This window comes from Microsporum canis, genomic scaffold, assembly GCF_000151145.1.
Source record: "Microsporum canis CBS 113480 supercont1.5 genomic scaffold, whole genome shotgun sequence".
Taxonomy (NCBI): domain Eukaryota; kingdom Fungi; phylum Ascomycota; class Eurotiomycetes; order Onygenales; family Arthrodermataceae; genus Microsporum; species Microsporum canis.
The window spans coordinates 1,941,384-1,967,926 of NW_003299165.1; the positions used below are offsets into that span (position 1 = coordinate 1,941,384).

At 46.1% G+C, this 26,543-nt stretch overlaps 8 protein-coding genes across 8 annotated transcripts; 4 read left to right on the forward strand and 4 right to left on the reverse strand.

Moving 5' to 3' along the window:
- Positions 1–2,347: 2,347 nt before the first annotated feature.
- MCYG_05820 (uncharacterized protein) lies at positions 2,348–2,908 on the forward strand (the record flags this gene model as incomplete). The annotated part of the gene is made up of 2 exons (XM_002845905.1): positions 2,348–2,469; positions 2,608–2,908. The coding sequence occupies 2 exons, from the start codon at positions 2,348–2,350 to the stop codon at positions 2,906–2,908; spliced, it is 423 nt and encodes a 140-aa protein (XP_002845951.1).
- Positions 2,909–3,228: 320 nt separating this feature from the next.
- On the reverse strand, positions 3,229–3,958 carry MCYG_05821 (uncharacterized protein; the record flags this gene model as incomplete). The annotated part of the gene is made up of 3 exons (XM_002845906.1): positions 3,229–3,445; positions 3,509–3,643; positions 3,666–3,958. The coding sequence occupies 3 exons, from the start codon at positions 3,956–3,958 to the stop codon at positions 3,229–3,231; spliced, it is 645 nt and encodes a 214-aa protein (XP_002845952.1).
- A 4,075-nt stretch (positions 3,959–8,033) lies between these two features.
- MCYG_05822 (uncharacterized protein) lies at positions 8,034–8,715 on the reverse strand (the record flags this gene model as incomplete). The annotated part of the gene is made up of 4 exons (XM_002845907.1): positions 8,034–8,186; positions 8,294–8,375; positions 8,525–8,590; positions 8,660–8,715. 4 exons carry the CDS (start codon positions 8,713–8,715, stop codon positions 8,034–8,036), a joined length of 357 nt encoding a protein of 118 aa, XP_002845953.1.
- A 265-nt stretch (positions 8,716–8,980) lies between these two features.
- On the forward strand, positions 8,981–9,976 carry MCYG_05823 (uncharacterized protein; the record flags this gene model as incomplete). Its single annotated transcript, XM_002845908.1, has 4 exons — positions 8,981–9,005; positions 9,059–9,376; positions 9,468–9,570; positions 9,808–9,976. 4 exons carry the CDS (start codon positions 8,981–8,983, stop codon positions 9,974–9,976), a joined length of 615 nt encoding a protein of 204 aa, XP_002845954.1.
- A 3,278-nt stretch (positions 9,977–13,254) lies between these two features.
- Positions 13,255–14,516, forward strand: MCYG_05824 (C2H2 conidiation transcription factor FlbC; the record flags this gene model as incomplete). The annotated part of the gene is made up of 4 exons (XM_002845909.1): positions 13,255–13,772; positions 13,860–14,003; positions 14,072–14,337; positions 14,398–14,516. The coding sequence occupies 4 exons, from the start codon at positions 13,255–13,257 to the stop codon at positions 14,514–14,516; spliced, it is 1,047 nt and encodes a 348-aa protein (XP_002845955.1).
- A 2,726-nt stretch (positions 14,517–17,242) lies between these two features.
- On the reverse strand, positions 17,243–18,771 carry MCYG_05825 (V-SNARE; the record flags this gene model as incomplete). Its single annotated transcript, XM_002845910.1, has 3 exons — positions 17,243–17,278; positions 17,389–18,581; positions 18,717–18,771. 3 exons carry the CDS (start codon positions 18,769–18,771, stop codon positions 17,243–17,245), a joined length of 1,284 nt encoding a protein of 427 aa, XP_002845956.1.
- Positions 18,772–19,032: 261 nt separating this feature from the next.
- On the forward strand, positions 19,033–21,332 carry MCYG_05826 (vacuolar protein sorting-associated protein 33A; the record flags this gene model as incomplete). The annotated part of the gene is made up of 4 exons (XM_002845911.1): positions 19,033–19,110; positions 19,173–19,368; positions 19,572–19,786; positions 19,842–21,332. 4 exons carry the CDS (start codon positions 19,033–19,035, stop codon positions 21,330–21,332), a joined length of 1,980 nt encoding a protein of 659 aa, XP_002845957.1.
- A 108-nt stretch (positions 21,333–21,440) lies between these two features.
- Positions 21,441–25,355, reverse strand: MCYG_05827 (U2 snRNP component HSH155; the record flags this gene model as incomplete). The annotated part of the gene is made up of 2 exons (XM_002845912.1): positions 21,441–21,459; positions 21,643–25,355. The coding sequence occupies 2 exons, from the start codon at positions 25,353–25,355 to the stop codon at positions 21,441–21,443; spliced, it is 3,732 nt and encodes a 1,243-aa protein (XP_002845958.1).
- Between the last annotated feature and the right edge of the window lie 1,188 nt (positions 25,356–26,543).

Sequence of the window (26,543 nt, forward strand, 5' to 3'; positions counted from 1 at the left end):
ATGATGGGTGGCCTATTTCATAGCAATTACCCGGGAGAAAGCGGGTTAACTTCTGGTGCTGTCTTTGGGCGTAGAGCCGGATCAGCAGCCATGGAGGAAGCTCTGGCTTTAAGTTAATGCAACGTTTCTACTAGCGCAAAGATGAACCAAGGAGCTCTCACATTAGGCGTAGTAACAATAGTCAATAAGTGGTAGCATGATGTTAATTGTAGGTGGTAATAATTGGCCTTTCTTGGAGCTGATAATTCATATACTTGAGCCATGCCCAAATAAATAACTCGTATGAAATTTCCTACCCTTTATCAGCGTTCAATGGCTCATTGATGACAGTTAATCCATGTCATGATGTGCCGCTGTAACCATATCAATATCGTAGACTCATATGCTTCCTCGAATACTCTGTATTCATTCTACACAATTTTGAGGTAGTTCCACTACTACCGCCACCAAGAGGCACGATCCTCCGGTGGCTATATACTACATAGTACCCCGTACGCTTTCTTTCTTCCTTTCTTTTTCTTATGTTAGACATCACGGATCCAATCTGCGTCAACGGCAGCCATTATCTTGGATATGTGCTGCCAAAACGTGTTTACCCCCCAGCGCCTGCTCTGTGGAGAAAGGAGGGCTAGCTGGGTTTTCCTATGTTGCACAGCGTCACTCATCCATAGGGTATTGGGTGTACAAAGTATGCTAAGTATAAATTATACGACGTATAATCTGGCTTGGTCTGGTAGATGTGGCGTCGAATTTAAGGGAGATATGGTTCTCAGCGAGGCTATGGGGCAATAGCCATATCCACGCCACTGTAGAGGTTTGAAACCTAGCCACCTGTAGTTATAGGCACGATGGCGGAGGTTCTGTATAGTTTATGTACCCAAATACCCCATTTAACACGGGCCCTTTTGACAAGTGGATTAGTAGAGCGTGGATGTCTGGCAAAAAAGAAAAGGGGGCTCTCTTTTTGGGAAGGGGGGGAATGACGGGCCAAATTCAGTTGATAGAGTGTCAGCTCTACCCCGTACTCCGCATGTCTAACACTGAAAATGTAGGATCCACAGGATGGAAGCAAAGAATGCATACCAAGCCAACTTTCAGTGGGCCAATCAACATAAATAACGCAGCATTGTAGCATATACTGCCTGATAAGAAAGCCATGTCTTTCGCAATTGGGTACCGTTAGAATTGGGGGTATTCTCTTCTTTCTGAGTTAATCCCATTTCTGCCTATCCAGCAAGGAGCCTAGTACTTCTCGAAACTAGCTCTTTGACTTATTTGGTTCCATGGGAGAAATGGCCATACTCCGGAGTACTTTGTAACGTATCAGATATTGTTTACTCAAGTGATAGGAAAATAAGCTGGAAGACGGAACGGAATCCTCACCTGGAACAGCCTCGCGATGATAGACAGGAACTCGGATGAGGCGCAGCACATTTCCCATGGGACATATTAGCTGCTGCGCAGGAAAAAGTAAACTTCTCAGGCCAAAGAAAGGCGCATTAAATGTTCCTAGCAAATAGCATAGAGGAAGAGAGCCACATTTTCCATTGCTGGCTTCAAGTTGCACTGTATCTTCCTCAACTAATATCCGCAGCGCTCAGCAGTGGCCGTAACGGCCATACCGGGGCGTATAGCCGTATATATCGATCCATAGATGGCGTGGAATAGACAAGATACAATTATTAAACAGGGGCCTTCCTTTCCCCTCAAGTCTGCAGTGTCACCTACAGAGAGACCTTAGAGAGGGCGGCTGGGATATCGGAGTTCCACAAGATGTGACTGACTCTGAGCGGGCTGCGTAAAGCATTCTTGCGGAGGAAGAGGGGATTACTCCGTCACGGGAAGGATATATCAAACACATCTAGACGGTTGTGCGTATATGTGGCGAATACTTTGTATACATATACATCTATACCAGACAGTGGCTGAAGCAGCTTTCGTTGACATTGATATGCATGCATTCTCATGTCTTTTGGTATCTAGTTGGCTACTATGTATATAGTGAGCTTGTGGCTGTTCCACAAAACGATTAACATATCACTTTTTGTCTTTACTTGATCTTCATTGTGACGGGTTGATTTTCAGGCCCAGGCACCTAGCTGCGAATGGAGAGTAAAAACAGAGTCGATCGATCTCTTCCAATTCAGTGGCTCTAGAAGGACGAGAAAAAGAGAGAGAGAGAAAAAGTAATGTTTATCGAAGAATAGAGGAATGCTTCAGGAACATTTCCTTCCTTTGGTCAAGTTGGTGACATGGTGATCTGTTTGCTGATCATCGATCGTTCTCTCCGCCATTTCAGTATGGGGCGATAACCTGGTGAGTATACTCCGTACTATGTATGGGGTAAATGGGAGATTGCGTATACAAGCAGTTTTTGCAGTTTCGCTGGTTTCTGGAAGAAACATTCGAAAGAAAAAGGGGTGAGAAAGAGAGCCAGTTGGGTTACTCTCGGGAGAAACCAGACAGTCGGTGAGCTGTAAAACTCCCCCCCATCATGAAGTTCTCCAAGCGGTTCACCACATGTCTTTTCGTCTTCTCTTCTTCCCCAAGAGGGAAGGCTGGGCTGACATCATCGCTGACCGGGGCCTCGCGGAACCAAGCAGCCAGGGGAGCAAGGGAACATGAAGGAGTGGAGGCTGAACAAGGGCGGGATGTGGGGTGGGGGGAGAGCAGAAGTGTCTGGGAGTACGGTGCGTTTCAGGATGCGCAGGGATATCGGAGCGCGGTGGCGGGAAGACAGGACAGCAAGCAGGTAGAGACGAGCTCCCACCCAGCTTATGGTTTTTTTACGAGTCAAGCATTGATCGAGAGAGGAGGCCAAGAAGATGAAACAATGCACTGTCTGTTCCAACTTCTATGTTCCGGTGCCGGGGAAGTGAGGATGAGCAAGGCGTACTTGATCTCTTGATGTCCACGTATACATACATGGACACAGACCCTTCTTCCGTTTGAAAATAGCTGGAGGCTCCTCTGAACTCCGTCGATGGACGTTGAATTCAAAAAAAAAAAAAACGGTAGTTATCCATTTGCCCGGCTACCGAGTATTTTTGTGATTTTTTTTTTTGATCTTTTCTTGGTCCCCTCTTTTTTATTTGCTTTAGCTATGGAATATTTGTCGAACGGCTGTGCCGTGTTGGAGTTGCATTAGAAGCGGTGTTCATCCGACTCCTTGTAAACTGTGTATATGTAAAAAGGGCAAGAAGAGCCCCCTTGCTCCCGAAGGCGTTGTCACTTTATGTATGTATATGCGGGTTCATAGGCAGATGACTCTCCGGATGAGTCTTCCTGTACATGCAGCGCCGCAGCCCAGGGTTCCTTGATGTGCTGTGACATCACGTCCAGCGCAGTTGTCTCTTCTACATAAGTATGTAAATGCCTATATCCACCCACACCTTCGTGGAGGCCTTGCGTATCGGAGGTAACCTGTTCATGGCGCCCAACCTGACTGGACGGAAACTGTGGATAGTTTGGTTAACCATACATATTGGAAAATGCTTATAATAGAGGCAGAGAATTATGTAAAGAAAAAGAAAACAGACCAACCCCCAGTTCTTTGTCCTCTTTTTTACGTGATGTGATTCGACCAATAAATAATATATATGGATGTGCTACTTTCTTTTTCTGTCTACATAAATATATAACTCTACATATCTCTGGTTAGGTGCCGTCCACTACCAGCTGGGCCCAATAGATGGTCATGCTTATTTTTTTTGGCGGCGACAGACTGCTCAAGGCCGCCTCTTCCCCTATTATGGCGCCTAAATCTCGTATTTTCGAAACTCAAGTTCCCTGAATGTGGATGTGTTATACGGAGTATATACGGAGTATCCGAGCCATCCTCTTGGGCATTGCTCGTTTTCCTGGGCAAGCTCCCTGTCACTGACGAAGACAACACAAAAGAATGAAAGATGAAAAAAGTGAAAAATTGGCTGACCCATATTCTATCAAAACATGTCATCTCCAAGAAGAAAGGGGGGAAAGGAAATATAGAAACTGATGTCCAGTGAGAAAACGCCCCGTCGAAATCTATTGACTCTTGGCTCGTCACTATTTAGACATTTAACGAAGCTTAATGCTACAATAAATTATACCCATGTCTTTGGAAAGGGCGATCCTCCGCGAGAGAGAAATAAACGTTGGAAGATCACTTCGGGGAGGCTATTGATTGAATCATTCTTCTTCTGCTCTGCTTGAGACTAAGGAAGACATAGTATAGTTCGCAAGATGGAAAAGCTCCGCCAGCGAAGCTTCGAGTCTCTTGGCGGACCCAACTTTATACATGCTTTTCTCCACAGTAAACCTTAATTGAGATAACCTTCTTGTACGGTAAGTAACAGTATCGCTGCTGTGTATTTCTGTTTCATTGTATTTCGGTAATACTATGACATAACTTGGTAACCTATCTCTTTCCCCTTTTACTTCCTGTCCCAAGCGAGAAACCTGTTCACCTTAACGTTAGAGATCGATTCAGATAGATCATGTTCTGGGATTAGGAATAGGCCAAGAGTGATTTACAATCTGTTCCTGAGGATAGCTAAATTAATAATAATGCTTCAATTTTTTTTTATTTATTTTTGGCGAGAGTTGTGATCGCCTCAGGGTTAAACGTGGAGGTTGATGGTGATCTGAGCCACCAAATGAGTGATTTTGGGAGGTGATAGTCGTCAAAACGTGGGTATGGGATGGGAGAAGGGGAGAAAAAAAAGGAAGGTGAGGATGGGGATGGTACAGAAGCCGTCGGAGTTCTGGCAAGGCTCGATGGTGATCTGCCGGCGGTGAAGAATCAATCCCTTTCCATGGGGACTATAAACGGGACATATATAGGTTAACTTGCCTTTTTTCTTACTCTTCCTTTTGAATGAGCAAATATATGAGGTTCATGAGTGGGTTATAAATTATGCTCAAGTGGTTTTTGTGCCGAACATCTCAGACATTAATGCTGTTTAAGGTGGGTTTCACACCTCGGTTCGAGTGAAAGACCAGGGGACGCCTCTATATATACTATGAACAACCGTGCTCTCTAGTATAGTTCAATGACCCATGAGTATATAATCGGTCATATAACGTTTATAATGACAGGCTGCCAGTGAACATAATGGTTGGGTTCGGGTACTGATTGAATAGGCTAAGAAGTTTGCTTGCAAATGTTTCCTATATTACTCTATCTTCTTTCACCGAACAAAAGAACCTTGCATCTAGGAATCCAACCTTGATGATTCGGATTTGAAGAAACCACTATCACAAGGAAGGTCCTCGACTAACCGTTGTGCCTTGCGTTAGCCGGGACATCAAAAGGCAAATTTGGAGCCCCAACTTACTAAAGAAGATATTGGGTTGCTTCGGGGTGAAGCTAACCATGTTATTTTCTCCGTGTAATCCTTTTTGATGTCGACGTCACAGGGCGTTATAGATACACTAACTAAACACACATTATCGACTTCACTATTGGACTCTAGAAGATGCAAACTACCCATACATAGTCTCCCGCGTCTGTTGAGTCAGCCCAGCCACGATAGTAACTAGCTAGTCCTTGCATAAATTGTGTATGCCATTATCTCCTGAATGGCTTTAGCTATGTTTGCTGTATACATAGGCAAAAAGTGTCCAGGACATTTGTAAGCAATGTGGGCCAATATAATGCCTCGGGCTTGGCATAGTTCTCTTCCAGTGGAGCTGAGTCAGCCATTTATTGCCAAGCCTCAGTGATCGAATAAACACCTTGTGAGGTTCAATTAGACACGACACGTAATGCATCTCAAACACCTCCTTGGATGTTGGATATCACAGACAGTGTACGGAGTATAGGCGTCTCTTATTAGACACCAACTCGGCCGTCAGTTTTTTTTTTTTATTTTTATTTTTTTTGATGATGAGGCTGCTGTCTCTGATTGAAGAATTTTTTTGGCACGCTATCTCACACGTAGAAGATTCACATGCTATGACGGTTCACCAGTGACTGTGTCTACATATTATGATGTATATCTGGACATACAGAGCATAGATGGAAAAGAAAAAGCAAAGAACACCCCATATCATCCAACCCTCTTGTGGCGGGTCAAGGATCGGATCCTTTCGATGGCGGCTTGGCTGAAAATAACGCCATTTCCAAGCTTTAGGAACATCTCGACATACGACTTTACAACGTTGATGTACTGTGCCGAGTGTATTTAGCAGATGGAGAGCAGCATACTCCGTATATCGGGGTATATACGCCTGTTAGATCAGGTCTATTCCATCAGCACCTAGCGTATGGAGTAACTACAGTAACTGCAGACCATCTTAGCACATTGGAGTGCATACGTATAAGCTCTTCGTATAATTTGGCACAGCAGATGTTCTCCAGTTTCTAAGGCTGTTCCAAGTCCACGATTCACCGAGCTTCCTTGGAACACCGTCCCCAGCACCCTCTTGTGTACCCGTATCTCCATATTGACCACTCCGGCCTATAAAGTGTTGCAATGGCATTCTATATAGTATACGGGGTATTCAGGTTGTGGTAAGTGCTGGTGGTGTTTGTTATTACCGAAACCTCCTTGATCCCTTGGTGTTGTCGCCGCATATTGCTGCTGTCACAAAGGCATGAAGTTTAAGCCCTTCTGTAAAAGGACAAAAAGAAAGGCACAATTAAAATCAAACAGCCAAGATCAAGATATTGAAGAAAAGAAAAGACCCCGTATTATGAAGGCTGAGCAAGGCGATTTCCCAAGATCGAGCCCAAGTCCCCTTTCCTCGCTCGAAAACACTCCGTAAGTGTGCTGCTTCGTTCTGCGCCTTTTCATACTTCTGTTTGATGGCATCTTCTTTTTTCAATTCGTGCTCGTGTGGCCTTGGTTCCACTTCGCCATCAACAACTTCTTTTGCCCACCATCCTCCTCCCCCCCACCTATTGCTTTTTCTACTCCCCACTCAAATGGCTAATGCAAATCTCAAACTACCGCGCGGGATGCAACGCGATGAGACCACCCAAAGTAACGTTAACGCCTGAGCTCCACGCCTTCAACTGTGATACTGGTGGTGTTGCTGATGTTGTGCTGGTGCTGCTTCAACCCCTGTCTCAACGCTAGTAGTGATCCTGGGGAAACTCTCCACTGACCAGGGTTCTTCTGCTGAAGCTGACGCGTTCATCTAAGCTCCTTTAAGCGTGCGTGCCCGCTTTTTCGGGATTCCTATTATGTAAAGTCCTTCCCGCTTAATGGCCTCACGCTGCGCTTTTTCATGGCTGTTTTTGGGTTCCAAGGGCTCGGCTTCAAGTTACCCGCGTTGCTCTCCCGTCCACCAGAGACGCTTAGCATTCCATCGTCGATAATTATTATGTCATCGGCTTGGTTGTAATGTAAGTATCATCCCCTATCTCGTATTGTAACTTACTATGTATTTATTCTCTCTCTTTTAGCATGGATTACATAATCCTTGCTATTGATCGCTGAGTTTAATCTGTCAAAAAGGAGATCGATTCTAGGAGATGACAATGCATCAAAAACGTCAAGATACAACTCATTTCTGCTTCTTCAACTCGCCACCCTCGAGGGTGGGAATTCTCAGTGGCGGTTATTACAGCTTGACCAAATAAGTACGTGTCACTGCATGATTGAGTCCGCCTTTCTGATCGTTGTGCGGTGAGGTAAGCTGCAAGGGATGTGTATCTTCGGGGATTAGGAGCTTAACTGTGCGCTTGAGCCCCTCGGCGGTTGTAGACACGATGTAAGTGGTGTTGCTTTGAACACAGAGTATTGGCGCACATATGAGTATGAAAGGGAGCCCACCGCCATGAGAGTAAATAAAACGGGCCAGAAATTTTATCCCCTCTCCTGTAAAATATACCACGCTTGCCTCGTTAACATTTTCTCCTTGACCGTGCAACCACGCCTATTTCGATGACGAAGTGTGATGTTAAAGAAAACCCGTCATCATGGTTAAGCAATATGGATATTGACGTGAGCCTGCGAGGAGGTGGAGTGTGGAACAATACATAGTATGTATGGATTCACATATTTCCTTCCCTCCTTGGGCTACCTCTGCATTCTTTATGTGTGTCATTTGGAAGATCGATCACTTTTGTTCTGGGAGAGAATCTCCCGAGTTGAAAGTTTGCGGTCGATCTTCCAGACACTTGGGATCGGGACGTTCCCTCTGTGCTGGGCTCTCGATCCCGCCCTCTTTGTTGTTGTGGCGGCTCTAAAGACTGGCTAAAAAATTAACATAGTGGTGTCGATCAGCCTTGGGATGGGCCACATACTATTTACTTGGTCGTACATAGTACTCTGTACTCCGTATACATATATGCAGTACCTACCTGAGGCCGCAGAAGCGGTCGAAAAGTGGCCTCCAAAAAGCATAGTGTTGCTGGTTTTGGATACGTTTCTTCAAGAGGCTGACTGGTTATGGTTAACCCTGGAGGGAGAAGACGCGGAATGGCGTCCTGGGAGAAGAAATTTTCCTGACTCACCGTTGTTTCGAGACGATCAAGGCATGGGAGAAAGACGAAAGACATCAAAGATCAGCTACATTGCTTTGAAAGACCAACGGCGACCGTGGCTTGTCTCCCAGCAACCATGACAGCTCCCACTCGACCTCGCTGAGGAAGATCTCTCTGCCATGGACGATCACTGCTCCGACATAAGCTTATCCATGGAGTAGCTTATTTCGACCTCAAGCATACCGCGTCGACTCCAATTCACTGACCGCAACATTCGAAGACCTCGTCCATAGCCCCATTTTTCAACTGCATGTATATCAAGAGTCTTCAAGCTGCCTGGTACATATACTCTGTGCTCCCGTATAAGGGGTGGGGTGATTTTTTAGCCCAATGACGGCGAAGCAAAGTAAAAAAAAAAAAATTATCGGTAAGTCGGCTGTGCTGCACATGAAGAAGCCATCATGTGAGACTGGCATCAACTCTAAGTCTTCTCCGTTCCATTTCCGTTCCTGAGCCTTTGAAATATTCCAGCAATCGTAAACCGGTTGAAATGCCGATGTGAAGATGACAAAAGGACAAGAAGTTGTTGGTGGGACCCCTTGGCAGAGTAACGCAGCCCGTTAAAAGGATGTCGATGTCCAGTGAGAGAGGTCGGGGACCATGCAGCTACCTTCCGACTTCTCCGAGTTCAGACATTGGAAGTATATACAGAATTGGACTGTGGTGACCAACACCAAACTATCAACGAGGAGGACCAGTTGGAGGTTCCGTGGTCCTTTTTTTCGTATCAAAGCAGGCTTGGCATCTTGCAATGCCTTGAAAGGAGCCAATCAAATATTTACGATGGAACGAATTCCACGGCATATATGTATATTAAGTCGCCTATCGCATCCCTGCAGATGCTGTTACTCGAAAAACCAAACAAGGTGACAAAGAGGTCAGGGCGTTTTGGCCGCCTTGGTATGCATAGAAGCTAACTTCTGCAATCAACAGTGCCCAATGCATATACATGCATAATATATATTAATTCCTAGCTTCTTTTGTCACTTAGTATTGAACCTTTTGAGGCGCCTCCTCCGCCTTACTGGTGGACTCTTTGGGTTGTTTACAGAGTATCCGGGTGCAAACAGACAAACAACAGCTGTCTGCACTCGGTATGGGCAAGTACTCGCGACGGCCTCCCGTGTGAGGCTTTCTCATACATGCAAGTACCCAACTAACGAAAAATCCGCAGAGCTAAATATATAAACAATCGATGTGGTATCATAGTATACACCAGGCCCCGTATTTACGGGGTATTCATGAGTCAAGACGGCTGAAATAGTGACCATCAAGGTCGGACGTTTTTCTTTTTCCTCTGGCTGAAGAATAAGCCCATGTTGTCCAATTAGTGTAGCTGTGGGAGAAGAACTTGCCAGCCTTGCGCGCGCTACTGTGAATGGACAGATCGTATCCTTTCTGCATCTTGCATCGACCTTGTTTGATGAGTGGACGGGGGTGATAAGCTGGGAAAAAGGAAATAAAGGGAAAAAGGGCAGTTCTCTCCGCCTCTTCCGCTGACATTTCCTGGTTACCTGCCAGTCAGTTGATTAAATATGTTGCTGAGAGGCAATCAGGCTAACTGGTTGTTGATATATGATTTGTCCACTTTTTTTGGTTTTGTTTTTTGAGGAAGCAGCTGAACGTTAACAAAATCTCTGTTCTCAATATTCCGGTTCAGCTTCTTCCGCGGACCGCCTGTACAACACACCTCTTCTCTGCGGCAAGGCGAGGCGACGATATATTTAAGCTATAGTTTTGAGGCTTGATGGGGGAAAGTTAATTAGCGCTTTTGTTTTCTTTGGGATGCGCCATTCTATCGGGGACGAAAGGTACATAGTTGTCCTGGATACTATGTATACGTTATACTTGCATGATAGAATCTGATCGAAAGGCGTTCTCCTTCTTTGATGATTAGCTAGGGTTTTGAAGATCTATGTTTTGTTTCGTCTAGGAGTGTTCAATTTGATAGATGATGTCTGTTAACTTTGACTCCGTCCATATACGGTAAAAGACCTGAAATTCGCCTTATCTCGTATGTATGTAACTTGTAACCTGGTGCCCCATCGACTGCGCCATACGGAGCCCTTCCTCCTGGAGAAGGGTGCCTGCGTCGTTGACTACATGGTATATACGCCTCCAGCTGCAAGACAGGTGAAGGAGAGTCGTAGAGAGGCAAGCCATGTCGATGTCACACAGCAGACACCTCCATCACTGGTCTTTCAAGGTAAACTCATCCCCCATTCCACTCTGGCAACGTTTCCTATCACGAAGTAAAAAAAAAGGACATGTGTGTCTTGTTTCTCTCCTCTCCTCCTTTGTCCGTTTGGGGGCTGGCCACCTTCGAGCAACCAAGAAGAATGTATTTGTCAACCTGATCTTTATCTGTATCGGATAAATTATCTCCATCCCATCTCCGTCTGTTTCCCCTTTTTGCTTCTTTGCAGCCCTGCAATGGCGGAGCGTCAGCAACAGAGTTCAAGTGACGAAAGAAATGTTCCCATAAGTTATCACCAGAGTCACCACATATTCCTTTTTTGAGACTTTCCTTTTTTTTTTTTACACTTCTTCTTCTTCTTGCCCTTTTTTCAAATATTTAAGAAAGAGAAGGTTTGAAGCGCCCTTGGATCCCTGCAGGGAGAGAAACTAAAGAGTTAATCGAAACCCAAGGGACATGGTTAGCCCTTGTTGCAAAAAGGCAAAAGCAAATGATATTGAGAGACGCTCACCATCCAGCAACAGTCCGTATATACTCCGTATACTCTCAGAGAGACTGAAATCGTGTCCCGACTTGCTCTTCTCACCACGCCCTTTTCTTTGCTTCTTCTCCTCTTCTCATTGGGATGCATATGCTTCTTCCCATCGTAGCCGTTTTCTGCTTCCTTTTCCTTCAGCCACCAAAAGGCAAAAACGATCTACAAGCCCTTGACTGCAAGAAAAAACAAAACCGAAAAGAAAAAAAAAACCTTGCTCTCTTCACAGGCTCTTTTTCTTTTTCTCTCACATTTTTTCTTTTCAGTTCGTGCTCTTGGTTGATTGCTGGTGCTTGTTGCTGGGCTGGCTGGCTGGTGCTTTTTGCTCTTGTCTGCTGCCCCTTTGGGTCGTGCCCAACCCTCAGATATCAAGAGAGCCAATCCCCCAAAGCCTGACCATGCCAGCGTCCCGTCGCCCATCATGAACCCACCGGGGGGGATCCACCACGTCCCTCCCATTCCCCGTTCTCTTCCTTCTGGGACGAAATATATCTGTACTTTTACATATATATATTTCTTGGTAAAATAAAAAAAAAGTCCAGTCCTGTCATTACCATGTCTGTATTCGGCCTGTAATGCATCATTTTTTCTGGGCCTTCTTCCCCTTTGCTTTTTCGTTACCCCCTTCATACCAGAAGGAATACAGACCTCCCTTTTTTTTCCCTTCTCCCTCCCTTTGCTCCACGCCTTGACTGTGCTCTCGTTGGCAGAACACGCCGGTCGGTACAAGTAAGGCCGGTATTCGTGTGCCACAAACCCGAGAGCGAAACTATGACATGTCTGCTTCTCTGTTACCAGGATTCTACTGCTCCGTCTACTCGATGAGCCTCGATAGCGTTTTCCTCTTCTTTCTGAGAGCTGAGGGCATATACACCATGTCCGCAGGATCCTATGAGGAGATCGAAGTTAGCCATCTAACCATTAACTGGAGAGGTAGAGAGACCTGGAAAACATAGAGACTGAGTATGTATGGAAATGTGTTTTCTTGTCTGAAAACTTGTATGTGTAAGTACAAGTATTTTGCATGTATCAAAAATATTTCTTCGCAGGAATTCCCGTGCTCCACTGTTTTTTTTCTTTTCTGTTCTTTGCTGGCTTTTCTCATTAATTCTTATCATCCTGGTGGATTTCATGCCTGTTGGCCTCTCTCTCGTTGTTCTGTTTTGTCTGCACCGTCTTGCGCTTCTTCTCTTCTCTCCTGAAAGTCCCTACGAGCAGCACCTCCCGGTTCGACCTGACCTTGGAGAAATCTTTTCAACTTCCTCCCCCCCCCCCTTCAAAAGATATATAGTATATAGTTGATGGGGGTAGTGTTCGTTTCATCTCATCCTCCACTTCTCTATCTCCATCTTTCGTTCTTTTTTTGCATGAGAAGAGGGAAAAAAACCCCTTAAGCTGCCGCGCTCGTGTTGATATATAAACTTGTCTACCAGCTTCAAACCTCGTCTCCCCATCAACCCATACTTATATATATCTATCTATACTGGATGCTTCTTCCCCCCTCCCTTGCCCACTAAAATTTAAACTTGCCCTTGCAAAATACCCTTGCAAAATACCCTTGCTGGGGATCGTGGGTTGCTGTCTATCGCCCCGTGAGCAGCCACACGACTTAACTTCTTCTTCTCACCCAATAACTCTTGGTGGTTCCCCCCTTGGGGGGCTTTTTTTTTTTTTTTTGCAAGGGAGACCCACTGCGCAACTCTCTTCTCTCTCTCTCGAATCCCATCAAACAAATATCAAGTGGTCTTCCTCCCCTCCAACCCTTTCCGTACCTTTTTTTCCTCTCTCGTCCTGGGCAAAGATCATAAACAGATATATATCAAAGGCCATCATCCCTCGGATCTGCTTCGGATCTTCCTTGGTCAACATCAAACAAGCCGTCGATCTAGATATCTTCGAGAGAGTCTGATTATACGAACCCAGCTCGCCGGCCAAGGGACAAGTAGCAAAGCTCTTGCCCTCCAAAATTCGATATACACAACCGCCTACTCTTTTATCTTCTCTTATATCAACGGATTAGCGCCCTCAACACCTTTCTCAATGACTATGGTTCTGGAGCATGGGCATCGCCAGTATGGCGGTATGGCGTATGACGGCGTATACCAGAACCATGTCCAGTCCAATCCTCCGCAGTTCAACGATGCGTGGTCGGCGCAACCATCCTCTCACCCTCCTGCCCCTGCATACCCTTCCTCCATTCCTCCTACGAACCCGATAAAGCGTGAGGATGTCCAGAGACCACTCCCACCGGCTCTCTCCATGCCATATTCGAGTGTCCCCGTATCGGCCCCGTCCATGGTTCCAAACGGAAGTTATCCTGCAGTTACCTATGGCGGTTCAGATATCCTGGTGATGCCCCAAGATATGCCCAGAACATCGTTGGAACAGCAGCAGTCCTCGACCACCACCTCGCCCATACATCAATTCCCTCCCACATCGTACGGATCTATGGAATATGCACATTCACTCCAGCAGCAGCAACAGCAACAGCAGCAGCAGCAGCAGAATCACCCACAACAACCTCATCACCCACATCACCCCGAAAGTAGACCTTTACACCCAGGGTAAGTTTGGTCTCATCCCTTGAAAAGCGGTAAAAAAGACGGGAAATGAAACTTGTCAGGAGGTTTTTTGTTGACAGATATGCATAGATCTCAGCCACACTCTCAAGGTCCTCCCCCACCGAGCACTTTCGGCGATGCTTTGGATGCAAGCCGCGGAATGGTTGCCCTTAGCCAGGATCTGACTCCAAGAGGAATCTACCCACCCCGCTCTTCCAGAGGGTCGGCGGATTCGTATGGTTTTCCATCAGCTCATTCTTCCGCTCTTCGATCTCATCGGGGAATAATTACCCATACTACAGCGCATCAGTTGTATCAGTCGACTCTTCTGTTACAGACTATAGCTCGACAACATCTGAATCATACGATGGGCTTGCTTCTCGAACACTACCAAGACCATCCGGTCTCATGGGCGCGATGCCACCAGGACCACAGTCGATGATGGGCCAGTTCAGCTCCAAAGTGCCAGCAAACACACAGAAGAAGCACAAGTGCAAGATTTGTGATAAGCGATTTACGCGGCCTTCTTCTCTCCAGACGCACATGTACAGCCATACCGGTGAAAAGCGTACGATTTCCCCCTCTTTCTAGTCTGAAACTTTGAGAATATAGCTAACCTATTAAACAGCGTATGCGTGTGACGTTGAGGGCTGTGGCCGTCATTTCTCCGTCGTTTCCAACCTGCGGCGCCACAAAAAAGTACACAAGGGCGAGAAGGATTCCGGCTCTCCTGAAGAGGAAGAGTAGTCGAAACTACAATAGGCGGCATCTACATATCACATCTCCTGCTTCCGGATTACTCAGCAAGGCTATTTTCTCCTTAGTCTGGCCCTTCTTAATGGGCCCGGCTTCTACTCGAAGAAGTACTACTCCCTGTTTCACGACGCTTGATCCATATACCCACGGCATATTTTTTTCCTTACACACGAACGCAATTCCTTGACCTGAATTTCAACCTCTCCCAATCCTTCATATACCTTGTATACTAGGTCTAGCTTCATTACCCTTCTTTCCGTCCCGTTTTTTTGCAAAAAAACTCACTTTGCCCCCGGGAACACACACACTCTTATCTGATACCCATTCGGCAGGAGCATTGTTTTCTTCTTCTTCCTTTCACGTCTTTCTTTCTTCCCTCGTTTACCTCACGGCGGTGCACTGAATTATACACACGGGGCAATATGGGGGCGTGGTCCTCACACCGGTAGGGTGGTTCAAGCTACTTTATCATACGTCGGTATTCCGACTTCGAACGCTTTTGTTTCCTCTTTCTTTTTTTCATTTTCAGTTGTGACTTGTGATAGAAGGGAGTTGTCACTTTTGTTTTACGATTTCCTCGTGATTCCAGCTTTTTTCTAGGCTTTTTTTTTTCCTTTGTTGACCTGGGATATTCGGTTTTTCCCTTGATATTTCTACGATGAATTCATATACCCTGCCCTTCGTCGAGTTTATCTTCTCTTCTACCCTTTACACTTGTTTGGCCCACGCTAGACGGGAGCTTCATATGCATTTACGTCTTATCAGTATCGCTCCGCGCAGCTAAGATACATTTTCGAGTATCTTATCAGATTCGGCTATCTAGCTTTTAATGAACACTATGTTATGCAAATTTCCCTCCCTTAATAACTCTTCCATCTTCGCTCCCGTCGCCTGTTAGTCTTGGAGTTTGTGATGAATGGTAGGTCTTATCCTGAAATTTTGTTCCTCTAACATCCCGCATGCTTTATCATTGTCGTTAACTGACTCCTTAGGCGTCCCGTGTATATACAGACCACCACGCCAAGCGAAACTCCATGACATCCCACCAGCCACTCGTCTGCTCAACCCTTTTCGCGTTCTAGTTTCGTCCTCGTCAGCGCTCACCGACTACGTAACGCCTTCCTACTTCAGCCTATTGACCTTGCTGATAGCGTTGCTAATATTATTATTACTCTCTAGACAATGTTTCATTGACCTGGTTCTCGCTGAACCTACACTAGGGATCAATTACACGTTCGAAAAGGCGAGAGGGCCAAGTGCCATGCAAAAAAAAAAAAAGCCCCCCCCCCATTCCCATAACCGACCGTGATCCTGGACGAGACTTGTCTCTCCTCCCCGTCAGGCAACGCAAGCCGTTGGAGTATTCTAAATAATGCTAAGGGGGGAAGGGACATATGTCGCTCTAATTATGCTTTACCACACCAGGGTTCGCCTGTGAGAGATTATATTACATACCTCGACTCGTTAAACGGTTTCCAACACCTTCGGATAAACGAAATAAAGAGGTCGGAACCAAGAAAAAAGGGGGAGAAACAAAGACAGGACATGTTCAAAGCGTTTCGATTCAGGCTGCCACAAGACGAAAGGTTGATAATCAACCGCTTAGTCAGCTACTGCCCCGGGAATCGGCAAAACGCATCGAACCGAACAGCCGAGAAGGAGAAGTCAAGGGCGACTTTTCCCTTTTGAGCCGGCTGAGACTCACGGGTACTAATTTAAGGGGCTTCGGTGGCACATTAGTTTTTCCTCTTCTTCTTCTTCTTCGATCTCTGACTTGCGTTTCCTTTGCTCGACAAGTGAGTTACAAGTTCGATCTGCTCATTTACTCCCGCCATGGAAGGATGCCGCCCCATCGACGGCTTCCCCATCGACCGTGCCCGATAGATGGATATCTCTTTATCGGGGGAGGAATCACAGATAAATATATACGATACCGATATCGGAAACATGGTGTGGGCGAGCAGTTGCTTTACATACTGTTCCTTTCTCATTGGTTTCAATAGCACCTGAAATATAAGACATTTGACCGGCTATTGATACCTCGGGCGTAAAGCCTCTCAGGTTGATTATATGCCGCCCATTGATATCACAGGCTGAATTATTGGCTGCTTTGACCGCTGCTTATCTCCTTCAGGGGTCGGGGCATTGCTTGAAACGAGGGAAACCATAGCCCCGTAACCACAAAGCAATGTTTTGTGCTCAGAGCAGCTCTATTGGGATCAGGAATCATGGATCTCTTCATATGAACTGTTCGCCCTAAAGGGAAACCGGTTATCTGCCTCGGTCTTGAGCTGATACTCTTTTTCAAATGGGAACAAAAGGCAGTTGCCGATGCAGGTATGTTAACTTTCATTTGTGGGTATCAGTGGCCTTGGGTCTACTCGGTAGCCAGGGAACAGCTCACGCAGCGGATTATGCGTAAATGTAAATTTTTCGGATAATCTTCCTTAGCAGAGGTCAATGTTTGACTCAAATGCTCTTTTATTAATATGTGGCATATAAACAATAGCGGGACCGAAGAGATATTAATTAATTGATAAACTATACGTTTCAAAGAGGGAAAAAGAAGATGATTAAAGACGGACAATGCTAATCTTTCGAGGAAGCACAAAGTTATTTACATATTGCGTATGTGCATAGTGATGGCGAAGATGGCAAGTAAGGTTGATGATGCGTATGCAGTGAGTGGGCAGCAATATGTGAATATCAAGGTGCGTCTAATTGCTTTCTAGCGAATACGGTCCAGCCGTGATCTGTTCATATGGATTTGATCGTCCACAAAGTCGCTCTGGATAGAAGAAAGATGTTAGATATCTCTGCATCGATAAAAGGATAATTGTTGAAAAAGGGGGAAGAGTAGTACCTTTCCAATAATGCGCTTGATATGTGGGTCCTGCTCGTCGATCTCCCTCCCAGTAGCTTTAGCAAGTGCATTTAATCGAGTAGCGGCACCGTGCAAAGCATCCAAGTTTGACTCGATCTCATTCTCCATCTCATCGTCCTCGCTATCCTGTTCAAACTGGTACTTTGAACGTTCTGCAAGGTTGGTCCTCTTCGGGCCGGTTTCACCTTTTTTAGATATTTCCTTGAAAGTCTGGTCCATTCGCTGCTCTGTGCGGAAAGCAGCAAGTCGGGTTTCTTCACGTTGTAGACGCTCCTCCTGGTGACGATCAATGATGGCCTGGTCCCTAGCACGGCGGCGTTGTTCGCTAGTGAAAGGGTTCGAGATGTGCATGGCAAACATGCTTCCGTTGACCTTCTTCAACTCCCTAGCCTTCTCCTCAGCAATTCGATTCTGGTTAGCGGCCAGGTCAAGATTCTTTTCCGTATTGTGGATTCGTTCACCCTGAGCACCAAGACGAGCAAGGGTCGCTCTTCCGCTCTCCTCTGCTTCTGCAGCTAGTCTCAGCGCATTTCGGGTTGACGACACATCCTGCTGTTTCATAAACCGGATGTCTTGCTTCATAGCCTGGATGTCTTCCTCTTCCTCTTCCTCGGCTGTGAGCTGTCGGTCCTGGTATTTGCCATAGCTAGGACCACTGGAGCCTCCGGGTTGTTGTCCGCCATAAGACGAGTCGGATTGGTATGGAGGAGGTGCACTGCTTGCCTGTCGTTCTTGGTATCGGCTAGGTGCGTTTCCAAAGAGGGCATCTCTGTTTCCATCCTTCGTACTCGGATCGTTGGGGTCTGCCCTGCCTAGGCCGCCATAACCACCGCTGTTAGCAGGAGGACCCCCACCGTATCTATCTTGCCCATAGCTTCCTTGGTTTCCTTGCTTCCCGGGGGCAAAGCCACCATTTGAAGGATTGTATCCTTTCTCTGATCCGCCATATGTTGAGTTAGACTGGTGATTTCCAGGCTGATTCATCCCACCGTAGGCCTGAGGGCGATGCCCAGACTGGGAGTAAGGGTCCGTCGAAGGCGGTGGTTGGGCATAAGGGTTATTTGAAGGTGCAGGGCTCTTATTTTTTGATCGTGAGCCAAAGAGAGCTGATCTGTTACTATCATCCCCGCCGTCATCGTTCTTTTTGCCGAATCCAAACTTCTTCATGGCGCCTGGAAAGGGGTTGAAGGAGGGGGGTTGTAAGCGGTAAGTGGTGATGTTTATGACGAGTCGCCGTCAACGTAGGGTAACTCTGTCACTCAGTGTAGCTCCTATAGTAAATCCGGGAGGTGTATATTAATCCTGACGGGCAAACTGAAGCCCTGAAATGCTGTCTTCAAGTTCGAGATTTGAATGTCTCATGGTGAAGCCTCCCTAAATCCACGTAAGGCAGCGACTGTATATATCACGTGATTGATATGTGGCGGAGCGAAACTACGCAAGAGTGCTAAACCCGAAATAGCAACCAACCAACTGCGAAGAACGATGTGCAAACCTCCATGCTTCAACCTACGCTACTACACCCTGACAACAAGACGTGTATATTGAGGCAATGAGTTTGCTGTCTTCTAGGGGCATTTTTACCCGGCTCCAGTCACCGTTTCAAATAATCAAATCCTGAAAATGGCTCCTCATCCCGGGAGTGAGGCCGAATATCTTAAGGAGAAAGCAAGGAGAGACCTCCTGAATCTTCTCGAAGGAGTGAGTCCACAAGCTCTCTGATGTGACTGAATGTTCCAAAGTGCTTACAATTGCGTTTTTAGGTCCGTGGGAAGAAGAATCTTGTAGTTAGCAAGGACCTGGCCGGGCCGGTGGGCCTATTCGTCAAGTTCTCCGTACTTCAAGAATATGGAGTAGATCGAGTGTTTTTACTCGAGAATGAGAACGTTGATTCCTCTCAACGGAATGTTGTATTTCTGATTCACGCAGAGAAACCAAACCATGTACAATCTGCTGCTGGTACGTACTTACATCTATTTATTATTTATATTTCATACATGAAACTGGGACCAACAGAGACCAGGCAGAAACATATATACTCTACATGGTTATTTATGTTCCCTATATTATGCAAGTTTTGGATGATACTTTTCATTACATTCTGTCTCCATCCAAAATCGACTGAGTGCTATAATTATCAACTGACATAACTCGCTTTTTAGACCAAATTAAAAGGCTGCAGAATAATGAATCAAATATCGAACATGAATTTTCCGTATTCTGGGTACCACGACGTACTTTAGTGTCTAATCAGATTTTGGAAGAAGAGGGCATCATAGGTGACATAAACATTGCGGAGTTCCCTTTGTACTTCCTGCCACTTGAAAATGATGTCCTTTCCTTGGAACTGCCGGATTCATTCGCTGATTTATACCTGGTATGTCCCACTCGTAGTTTGATACGAATGACGTTGGCCACTTACCATTTATAAGGACCATAACCCCCAGCCAATTTACCTATCAGCCAAGGCCTTAATGCAAATTCAATTACGACACGGCTATTTCCCACGAATTGTTGGGAAAGGAGACAATGCTCGAAAAGTCGTTGACCAGTTGCTTCGAATGAGGAGAGAATTAGATGCCGATGGCGGCCTGGGCGGCTCTGGAGGCAAGCTCATGGCGAGCAATACGATTGAGAACCTGATCATAATTGATAGAGATGTAGACTTTGCTACAGTTTTAATGACGCAACTGACTTATGAGGGCCTTGTGGACGAACTATTTGGTATTAACCACAACCATACCGAAGTCGATTCCTCGATAATTGGTTCCGCCGCCGCTCCCCAAACCTCATCAAGTTCTTCAAGTGCATCAAAGCAGAGCCTGAAGAGAAAAGTCCAAGTCGATTCATCGGACCAGCTATTTTCCCAACTTCGTGATGCCAACTTCGCAATCGTTGGTGGCATCCTAAACAAGGTTGCAAGAAGGCTCGAAAGCGACTATGATAGTCGACATGGGGCCAAGTCAACCTCGGAACTACGTGAATTTGTCAATAAGTTACCGGCATACCAAGCAGAACATAGTAGCTTGAAGATTCATACCAACCTTGCCGAGGAGATTATGCGTCACACTCGATCGGATGTATTCCGTCGAACCCTGGGAGTGCAACAAAATATCGCCGCGGGGGCAGAATCTACATCTCAGTATGAGGTTATCGAGGAGCTCATCGCCCGTGATATTCCAATCACCACTATCCTAAGGCTGCTGTGTATCGATTCATGTATCAATGGCGGCCTTCGACCGCGGGACTTGGAGAACTTCAAAAAACAAATACTCCAAGCATATGGCTACCAGCATCTTCTAACTCTTAGCAACCTAGAAAAGATGGAACTCCTACAACCCCGAGTTCCAGCAACAGGGATCTTACTTCCTGGTGGCTCAAGCAGCGCTACTGGCACAAAGACGAATTACAATTCACTTCGCAAGTCCCTTCGTTTGATAGTGGACGAAGTGGATGAGCAGAACCCAAATGACATATCTTATGTTTACAGCGGGTATGCCCCCTTGAGTGTTCGACTTGTTCAGTGTGTGCTACAGAAGCCGTATGTTCAGTTGCTCGTCAAAGGGAACCCTTCGCCACAAGCAGCTGCAGCAGCCTCCAATGCAGCATCTACAACTCCAGGATGGCTGGGATTCGAGGATGTTGTTAAGAATGCCCGCGGCTCGACTTTCAACATAGTCCCAAAGGGAGATGAAAAGGCAGCGCGAGCTCGGCAGACCCTAACAGGCTCTGGAGGAATTAAAACAGTATTCGTTTTCTTCCTAGGTGGTATCACATTCACCGAAATCACTGCATTGAGATTTATTGCCCAACAGGAATCTGGGCGTCGGAATATTGTCATATGTACCACAGGGGTTATGAACGGGGATAGGATGATCAATTCGGGGATGGAGCGAGGTAATTTTGCAAAGTCTGCTGGATAGATCTACAAGAGTATAGAATAATAAACACACATGCAAACATATTACAAGGGTTGACATTGATGACACATGTGCATTGCTTGTATTAATTCCGAATCTGATGTCATCACTCTAGACATGGCGATATTTGCTATATTGGATGCAATAATAATTACTTTATAAATACATGGACAAGGAGAAGGAAGCGCTCAAATGGAAATTGTTGGACCACGAGATGCAGTGAGAAAACAATAAACGAACACCTGTGTTGCTGATCAAATATAGAAACTTCAAGCCTGTTGACCATGGTTACAAAACGATGCCTAATTCACACCTCCCTAGTCCATCTTCCTCAATTGTAGGATAGTATGGAATCATAGAGTCTGCGCCTTGAACATAGGCATCGTTGTACAGCCGCCAGTAAGGGGTCCGTACTTTGCGAGCTGGATGAAACAGGCCCGCCCAGACATAGTTCATGACTATACCTGTGCCAACAGCCATTCTAATAGCTTCGATAGCTTCAATGATTCGGTCAATGACATGGGGACTGGTTTCGAAGAGATTGGGGTAGAGGAGATTAAGAAGATGGACCATTGCGTCTTCACATCCCAGTCCAACAACACCTAGGGCAATATGCTTCACTACGCTAGCAGCGGTTTGACGGTGGACTTGGTCTCGATCAATCAATGCATCTTCGAGAAGGGGTGTCACGGCATAAACGTAATCTTTAGCCATTTCGCCAATATATTCAAAAAGGAAAGACATGGCCTTTAGGACACCATTTTGCACATTTAGTTCGGGCACGCGATATTCGTTCATAAGGGCGGGAAGGACCGTAAATGGAGCACAAGTTTCTGCCACAATACCAATTGCAACGGCAGTACAGACACGGGACTGACGTTCTTGGACACGCAAGTTATTAAGAAGTGTGGCGAGGACATCTTGGGGACCAATAGCTTTGGCAATGAAACCAAAGGTATTGTTAGCAGCTCGTCGGATGCCCTTCTTATGAGCCTTCAGCATATCAAGTAGTTCGAAGCAGATACGCATCCATTCTCTAGCATTGACGGACTCGGGGCCACGGTCAGCAATACGGCCAACAAGATCTATCGTGTTTTCCTGCACTTTCTCATGGCGATTTCGTAGGATAGGTGTGAGACGAGGAAGTAGGTCACGGATGGGTGGTTGCATTTGATTGATACCGACAACAGTGACAATAGAACGCAACGCGCCCAGTATCGAGCCAAGGACCTCTGGATATTCCTCACCAAGATATTCGTAAAGGAAGGTGCCAAGTTTTCCCATCAAGGCATCTTCACCACATTGTTTCATAACCATTGCAATTCGCGAAATAAGATCTGCTGCCTGTTGCCGTACAGTGGCGGACTTGTTGTTGAGTCGCCAGAGAATTGTGCTGACAATCTGTGGAAGATATGGCTTGCAACGAGAACCAAGGGCATTGACAACTGTCCCGAACCCGTTGAGAATCACTATATCCTCCACACTTTGTTCTTGGAATGCGAACAGGACGCCGTCAATTAGTCTTTCCTCAAGTCTCTCTCCGATATCAGCTGCACCAAGTGAAGCAATAACTTTCTCAACCGTTTCAATAGTCATTTTACGGTATGCCTCACTCTCGTCTTTGAGATTGTTCACGATCCTTTCAAGAATTTCACCGGCACCGACTTTTTGGCCTAAGTCCACTGTTGTCTCTACAACTTGTCTGTAGTTTCTCTTATCCAATGCCATACGTCGGACCCAGAAGCTTTTAAAGAAATCTTGCAAGACATGTTCCTTTAGATATACTGCTGTGACGCCATCTGTGCCTGCACATTGCGAGACAACCTTCAACACGACTTTTTTCATCTCTTCATCTGGCGACGAAAATTCTCGGAGCACGATTTCCATAATTTGACTAGTGAAGTAGTTTGCGCCCTCCTCATCCATCAGTGGGATAATATAACCAACAGCTTTAAGGAAGCCTGCTAGACCTTTGCCTCGTTGTTTCCTTGCTCCCATCCAGAGAGGGCCGAGGATATCCTGGAAACTTTCAATACCATATGGATTCGCAGCTTCAGCAAGTGCAGCGATGGCCAAACTGGTCACCGTCCGGACCTTAGCTTGTTCATCGCTGAGATTGTCTCCAATACAGTCGACAAGGCCTTGGAGATGAGGTAGGATAGCGCAGCCCATTAGGATAGGAATTTGTTGTACAATTTTGACACCAGTATGTCTAGCCTGCCAAGATTTCTTGCTTCGACAAACAGCTCTCAAGAATGGAAGAAGGGCGGGTATACCAAGGGCTGAGGCGACAACAGCGAAAGCTCTGGCAGTAGTATTTCGCACATATTCATCAACGTGGTCAATGTCTGGACGCATGGTACTGATCATATGCGCAAGGCCAGCAGCCTTACTTAGGTTAGAAATAATCTCACGACCCTCTACCCGAGCATAGTAATCTTGGTCAATGAGTAGAGGCTCGATGACGACCAGAATTTTATGCACATACGGCCGAACAAGGTCATCAAGTTTATAAAGGATGCGGTCAATGACCTTCACGAGCAAATGTCGTTCTTGGTCCTCGAGAGACTTCTCCATCAGTAGAGGTAGAATTTGGTTAAAAAGCGGTCCAGCTCCGAACTGTCTTGCGTTATCTGTAAGCTGACGCAGTGCTGTTTTTCGCATCGGTGGTGTTCCATTCTTGACTTTCAGCAATAGCCTCATTATTTTTCTCTCTTTCAGATCTTCAACAGACATTGAATTTTCGTCCGCGCCATCAACAAGTTTTCCGAAGTATGTCATATCTTCAGCCTTAAAAAACTGCAGGTCGCCTACTCCAGGAATCTCTGTAGGAAGTTGCTTTCCAATAGAGCGGGCGCTTTCGGGTTCTTGCATCATAAATCCACCAATGCCGCTGGCGCTTTGCATTGGAGCGGGTGTAGCCATAAGTTTACGAGCAGGAGTTCGGATCGGGGCGTACCCTGGTGGGGGTTCTAAAATTTTATATCCTTCAGATGGAAGCATCATATCCAGTTCCTCATCCGATAATGGAGCATTGCGGGCAGATATATCGGAGCCGAAAGTTGGGACAGCCACTGGGCCAGAAGCCTGAGGTACTGGGGTTGCAAGACCCTGATTCCCAACGGGGGTTGCAGCAGTAAGTGTTGGTGCTTGATCCCATCTAGACCTACGTTTTGGGGCCTCAGCCTGCCCGCCAGGTACTGGTGTCTGATCCCACCTCGACCTCTTTGGCTTGACTTCAGTTGATTCAGGCTCGCTGGGTTTGACAGTTTCCTCTGAGGATACATCCCATCTCTTCTTCCTTTTCCTCGATGGAGCAGAGGCTGACTCCTCAGCATGGCTTTCCTTCTCTCCCGCCTCTTCTAGCTTCAGGGTAGCCTCATGTTCAACTGATCCATTAAGTTCTTCGCCGGCTTGTTTATCCTTTATCAGTTTCTTGACACGTTCCTCTTCTTTCTCAAGTTCTCGAAGTGCCATTATATCTCGGTAGCTTGCGCCTTCCCCATCTCCGTTTGCTTGGCCGTCCGCAGCAAAGGGATCCGCTCGTGTTGGAGAAAGAGTCCGATCGAAGCGCCGCTTCTGATAATCGGTTTCCCTCTCGGATATTCTGGATGTCTTTTCGCGCGCTAGAAGAGTATCTTCTTCTTCTACACCTTTGCCCGTGGCAAATTCTTTTATCTGCTCAGAGGTCGCGGTATATTGTCCAACCAAGCGATGGCCATTTTGGCCATCATCATCGGCCATATCCTCATCTTCACCATCTACTGCGATAGACGTATTATAGCCTGCATATCTATCGGCGTCCGAACGATCGTATAGGGTGGTGTCGAAGCTTTCGGTGAGAGATGCCTTGGTCGATACGTCAGTGCGCTGGTTTGACAGGTCAAAGGTTTTTGAACCTTTCTTCCCATTGCGCTCCGCCTGGAGGCGCTTGATGGACTCGATCTCTGCTAGAAGTAAAACCGTTTTAGACCACATACGCGACAACGGGGGTGTATAATCATTCGAGTGCATACCATCAGCCATCGTGGCAATGTGTAAGATATGTCAGATCCCAAGGAAGGAGAATGCGAAAACGGGATTAGTGGTGACCATAGATAATATGAGCCTGCAGAACCAGACCTCTGGCACCGGAACAAGCAGCTTGGCGAAGTTATTGCTGGTGTCGCGACGTTCTTCAAGCTGTTTCGTCCTTCAAACGCATCAAAACTGCATCCTGAGAAATCTTTCTGGCCGTTGATGACTAAATATTATTACTAATCATGTCACATGACTGGCCTTCGACCTGACCCAAAAAAAGAAGAGCAACAACTTTCCCCTTCTTTTGGCCCCCAAATATCAGAGTATCCACGTTTAATGAATGACTTGCAGATTTTACGGCATGGCAACTCACTTTTCGAGATGGATCCCATGCCGATTAAAGGCCCCCAACTTCCGCTAATTCCCCAATGTGGTTGGACTCTCCTCTTTTGGACACAGCTAGGACATACATAGCTATATACTTGGCCATGGGACAAGGCTGTTCAACCCGATATCAAGCGAGATTTCGCTAGAGTTGACCTTTTCTTTTATACGGGATATTATTTTCACAACCGCCTGTTGGTTATTTCTATTTCACTCTCTATTGTGCGAGTTCTTGAGTATCGGCGCTCAAGGGCTTTGCATAATTATATGTCTGTTACTCCACTCACACGGAGTACACACATGCATTTTTCTAGAAGCGCTCCTTTGTTCTTCTTATGAATCCAAGTGTTGCACCTGTTACGCCGGTGCTGCTTACAGGAATACTTTCATATCCTTTATAAAAGGGAAGCGAGCCTAAGATTCTTCTAGGCTTGGAGCCTAATATACTTATAGTTCTCGCCCCCGAAAATTATACCCGATGCAACCATGCATTTTACAGGCTGGAAAAGGTTTTAACATCTGCCTGTTAGTGTTTTTCTTCTATGCCATGTATGGCTATCCTGGTACTTTTCGGTCTCCGCATCCCTGAGCGCATTTCTGGAATAGGATTATTTACCTCCGCTTTAGACAAAAGTTATCAGGTCGATGTGCATGAATGGGCCAGATATATACCCACTTGTATGATATTGCATCCCTCAAGGCCCCTGCTACATGGGAAGTTTATTGTCTAAGACTAAAAAAGGAACTAGGTTGCCTGTGCCGTCGGGGGTTCGAGACAAGCTGTTCCTTGGCTTCACTCGTGGGCATTAT